General features: G+C 50.6%; 1 protein-coding gene across 1 annotated transcript; it reads right to left on the minus strand.

The window, feature by feature from the left end:
* Window positions 1–1,296: 1,296 nt before the first annotated feature.
* On the minus strand, window positions 1,297–4,406 carry NFKBIA (NFKB inhibitor alpha). The gene is made up of 6 exons (XM_016198461.2): window positions 4,143–4,406; window positions 3,472–3,580; window positions 2,940–3,150; window positions 2,586–2,674; window positions 2,195–2,455; window positions 1,297–1,848 (listed from the first exon to the last, which is right to left on the minus strand). The coding sequence occupies exons 1-6, from the start codon at window positions 4,367–4,369 to the stop codon at window positions 1,801–1,803; spliced, it is 945 nt and encodes a 314-aa protein (XP_016053947.1). The 5' UTR covers window positions 4,370–4,406; the 3' UTR covers window positions 1,297–1,800.
* Window positions 4,407–4,911: the final 505 nt, after the last annotated feature.

Raw genomic sequence — 4,911 nt, forward strand, 5'->3', positions numbered from 1 at the left:
ACTTGGAAAGAGGTCAAGACTGGTACGCCATCGTGTCCAGCTCCAGGTGTTAGACTAAGGCTGCTTTGGCCCGTCAGTACAGTCTACAATAATAGTCTCTGTATAAAAGACCACTAAGTATTGGCTCATTTTTGGTCTGAGAGGAAGGTGATCATCATATCCCCTTGTGTTTGACATCATTTGTGGATCAGGAAAGGGATAATGTAATGGTAATGTTTTCTTTGGTGTAAGCCAAAGTACATGAATTTTATTTATACACCATTCTGCACTTTACAGTATGCCATAAACTTTCCTTTACTCTTCTGTCTGGGCAAGAGATGCATTTTAGGGATGAAAACACTGATTTAGAGCATCTTAACCCAAATTTCACAAGTTATTGATTTCTTGTGATACCTGCTTCAGTAGAATCAGTCAGTAGAATTAGTAGACTACTTGAATTAGACTGATTGAATTAGTAGACTGGCTGAGCTGATTGAATTTTTCAAGCCTTTATTATCACTTTTGTACTACAGCTGGTAACAAAATAGGTTTAGAGGTGGAATATATTTAAAAGATGTTAACTACATGAAAAAAAGAGTATTAAATAAGTTAAACACCTGTGCCCCTGCAAGATGACCCTGGAGAAGTTATTTTCTCTGGACTTGTTTCTTCCCATGTGAAATAATATACGTTGTGTAATAGCTTGTATTTTTCTGTAGCACTATATGCCTGGCACTTTGCTATGCTTTTTATGTGGATTGATTGTATTGTGTAATCTACACAACAGCTCCGTTTATAAATAAGGAAACAAAGGCTCAGAGGTGGGTACCTGCTAACAAATGTTAGTGCAATCCCATTCCTGAGCTCATGTCCTTAGAAACTTCCAGCATTATAGGTGGGTGATATCTTTTCCAGCTCTAGAAAATTTGCAAGTTCAATATACACCTCTTGGCGAAAATAATTTCCTAAAGTGGAAGTAAGGGTTCTGGAATAATTTAAAACAAGTAGCTGAAAATAAATGACAATGGAAATCCTTCCAGCTGTAAGCCAAGCAGCTTGCCCTCCACCCCCCAAGCCTGTTTCCTATCATCTTGCGATCTTGCAACGGTATGCCCTCCCACACAAAGCGGGCCCAGGGCTGCCTGCAAAGCTGGTGTGTAACAGTGTGAGAAGCTGCTCTCTGAAAGGGTTCCATGGCTGGCTGTGGTAAGTGCTCCCACCTCCCTCTCTCCCACACAACTCTCCACCTCCACCTGAGGACTGCATGACTCTCAGAATAGAAGTCCCATGGCAGCTTGAAGAAACTGATCAGGGTAATTCTGTTTGTAAACATCTGTTTAATAAATATACATCTTAGAAGTAGCAAAATAATTACCAACAAAATACACTATGTACACCATTTACAGGAGGGTAACACAAACCTTGACCGGTAGCAACTTTTAACCCCACACCACTGAAAGGTTTAACAACCCACCTCACTGTCACAGGACACAGCTGGGCTCCATTCAAAAAGCACAATAAATAAAATGTAGTCCTTTCATCAAATTTTGGATAACCTTCTCAACCCCTCCCCCGCAATGGTGAGGTTTAAAAGAGGTTTTCTTTGAAATCCAATGATCTTTCTTGTCCCCTTCCAAAGTTCATAAAAATAACAAAATGAGGCTGATCCACCACAGTAAAATGTTTCGGGCCAGGCAGTGTGCAGTATGGTTGTAAGTACACCCTTTTGATTTTTTTTCTTTTTTTTTTTTTTTTAGAAAAATAAAACTCTCTTTTTGTACAAATACACAAGTCCATGTTCTTTTAGATACTTCTCAAAGCTCATAACATCAGACGCTGGCCTCCAAACACACAGTCATCATAAGGCAGCTAAAAACAAGAGGAAAAAAGGCATGTTAAATTCCTAGAGCTTTGCCAGGGGTGCTGGGATAATGGCAAGGGCTGCTACTGGAAATAACCCAAGTATTTGTGGACTTCATTCTCTATACCCCAAATATAAATTAAATTAATGGGCTGAGGGAGTTTTGTTTTGATGCTCCTCTCCTTAAAAGCAAAAAAGAAAAGACACATTCTTGGGATACTGGTTCTCTACACTGAAGTTGGAGAACTTCATTATGTGGGACCTTTGGGATGAAGAGTATAGCTCTAGGGGCTGGGAGGGTGGAGGGACAATGGCCACTCTAATTGTCTTTTGCAGAGCAAAACTGAGACTCACCTCATCCTCTGTGAACTCTGACTCTGTATCATAGCTCTCCTCATCCTCACTCTCTGGCAGCATCTGAAGGTTTTCTAGGGTCAGCTGGCCCAGCTGCTGCTGTATCCGGGTGCTTGGGCGGCCCCAGGTGAGCTGGTATGGGGAGTAGCCCTGGTAGGTGACTCTGTTGACATCAGCTCCGCACTTCAACAGGAGAGACACCAGGTCAGGATTCTGCAGGTCCACTGCAAGATGAAGGGCAGTTCGGCCATTACAGGGCTCCTGAAACCAAAAGGAATTTGAGATGTTTACAGTTGAGTTTGGAATTTCTGCTTGCAACAGAAGCACATGAAATCTTAGTAGGAGGGCCCTAGAGCCCGATGCACTCCATTTGGAGGCATGAAGCACTCACCTGAGCATTGACATCAGCACCCAAGGATACCAAAAGCTCCACGATGCCCAGGTAGCCATGGATAGAGGCTAAGTGCAGACATGTGTGGCCTAGAAGAACAAAAGGAAGAAAATATAACCATTTGTTTCAACCCTCACATCTCAAGCAGAATCTTTCACCCACTCTTTTAAGGGACAAATTCTTCTAAAGAATCTGGTTTCTGAATAAATTTTACAAAGGCATTGAATAGGCCTTCTGTATACATATTTTCACAGCCTTTCACATGTTGAGAGTTTAAGCTCTTGCCTGGAATCCTTAAGTTGGCCCACCTCCCCCTTCTGTCTGCCCTCTGATGGGCAGGGCAGGCAAACGTACCATTGTAGTTGGTGGCCTGCAGGATGGAGTGGAGGTGCTGGGTCCCACAGCTCTGAGTCAGGACTCCCACACTGGCCAGGCAGCCCTGCTCACAGGCAAGGTGTAGGGGGGTATTTCCTCGAAAGTCTCTGAGCTCAGGATCACAGCCAGCTTCCAGAAGTGCCTCAGCAATTTCTGGCTGGTTGGTGATCACAGCCAAGTGGAGCGGAGTCTACAAACAGAAGAGGCAACAGAGAGGATAAGTAATGGACCAAGCCCACAGCCTGAGCTCCCTTGAACCCCAGAGATTCCCCAGGTTGTGGGTGCTGCTCCTCCCAGACTAGGTGCAAGGGGCAAGGCAAATACCAGAGGCCCCAGGTGGGCTTCATAAAGGCCTCACCAAATTAATGGAATTTACTTTTTAGAATGTTGGCTGATTCGTATGTAAAAGGTCAGGTGCAATAATGACCACTAACTTAATTTTATAAAGGATTAGGAGTCACTGTGTTAGACCACGGGGTCAGAGAGGCTCGGGGCTGGGCAAGAGGCGCACCTGCTGAAGGTTGTTCTGGAAATTCAGAAAAGCCAGGTCACCCTTCACTTGGCGGACCACTTCCATAGTCAGCGCCTTCTCTTCATGGATGATAGCCAAGTGCAGGAACCTGAGGGGAAGAGAGGGAAAAACCCCCAGGGTGAGTACAATGCGTGGGGCCCAGGGAGGCGCGGGCTGCGGGGGATTGCGCAAGGCCGGGGTTTCTGGAGGCCGAGGCCACGGTGTTTTCCGCGAGGTTATTATGAGCTGAGTGTTCCTGGCAGGCGCCCAGGGACTTTCCGGGCTCGCCCCCCCTCCCCCGAGGGCGCCGACTAGGCCGCCCCGCCCTCCCGCCGGCCGGAACGCCCTGTACTTCCCCTCCCGGCCGCTCGGCGCCCGCCAGCCGGGCAGAGACTCCCGCCCCCCTTGCCAGCGGGTACTTCGTGTCCTGGCCGCCGCCGCCCCGCCCCCCGGCCGGAGGACCTGGACCGGGGGGGGGGCTGTGCGCGGCTGCAAGGCCGAGCTGCGGCCCCGCGGCCGCAACGAACCCCGACACCCCGTCCCCGTGCAGCCTTGCACGGTCCCGGGGTCGGTGCATAAACCCCCGGGCCGCGGGCGCCCCGCGGGCCCCGGCGCGCGCGCTGCAGGCCCGGCGCCCCGCCCGGCCGACCGCCCAGGCCCGCGACACTTACGAGTCTCCGTCCTCGGTGAGCTGCTGCTTCCAGGGCTCGGAGCTGCGCGGCGCCTCCTGCGGCTCCAGGCGGATCTCCCGCAGCTCCTTCACCATCTGCTCGTACTCCTCGTCCTTCATGGAGTCCAGGCCGCTGTCGTGGCGGTCGTCCAGCAGCCGCTCCTTCTTGAGCCCGTCCCGGGGGCCCTCCATGGCCCAGTCCTGGGCGTGCTCGGCGGGGTGGAACATGGTGTGTACGCGTTCAGGGGCTGCTCCAGGTGCGCTCGGCCGCGGGCTGCGCCTTCGCTTCCTCGCGCTGTCGCGGCGGATGGGACCTCGGGCTTGAACTGTTGTGGGCTCGGCAGCGCCGCCGCAGCGCCCTATAAACGCTGGCAGGGGATTTCTCCGGGGCGGGGTCAGGCGCGGGGAATTTCCAAGCCAGTCAGACCAGAAAAGAGAACTGGCCTCATCTGCTAGGGGAAAAGCAGTTTAAACCCTGAGCCGGGGTTCATCAGAGAAACTCCCTGCGATGAGCCACTGGGGTCATGTACAGGGAACTTTTTGATGAAAGCTGAGTGGCTGGAAAATCCTCCCGACAAGGCCCCCTCGCCCCGTACTTCCCTGCAGCCTGCAGTCTTGTCCCTCTGCATAAACCTTTCCCTGGGGTTTCCCACGATGCATTGGATTTGGGGTCGGCGGCTGTTGAGATCCCAAGGACGCAGACTTGCTAGACGGTTCCTCGTTGGGGTTTGCCAACCTGCCGGTCCTTTCCGTTTTCTGACCTTTTGAAA

Source organism: Miniopterus natalensis, chromosome 1, assembly GCF_054644295.1.
Source record: "Miniopterus natalensis isolate mMinNat1 chromosome 1, mMinNat1.hap1, whole genome shotgun sequence".
Lineage (NCBI taxonomy): Eukaryota > Metazoa > Chordata > Mammalia > Chiroptera > Miniopteridae > Miniopterus > Miniopterus natalensis.

Excerpts from the sequence above, each read along its gene's own strand:
- NFKBIA (XM_016198461.2), bottom strand. The coding sequence starts at position 4,369 with ATGTTCCACCCCGCCGAGCACGCCCAGGACTGGGCCATGGAGGGCCCC. Across the intron at positions 2,675-2,939 it reads GCAGGCCACCAACTACAATG|GCCACACATGTCTGCACTTA; the intron begins GTACGTTTGCCT and ends TTGTTCTTCTAG. Across the intron at positions 2,456-2,585 it reads GTGCTGATGTCAATGCTCAG|GAGCCCTGTAATGGCCGAAC; the intron begins GTGAGTGCTTCA and ends TTTTGGTTTCAG.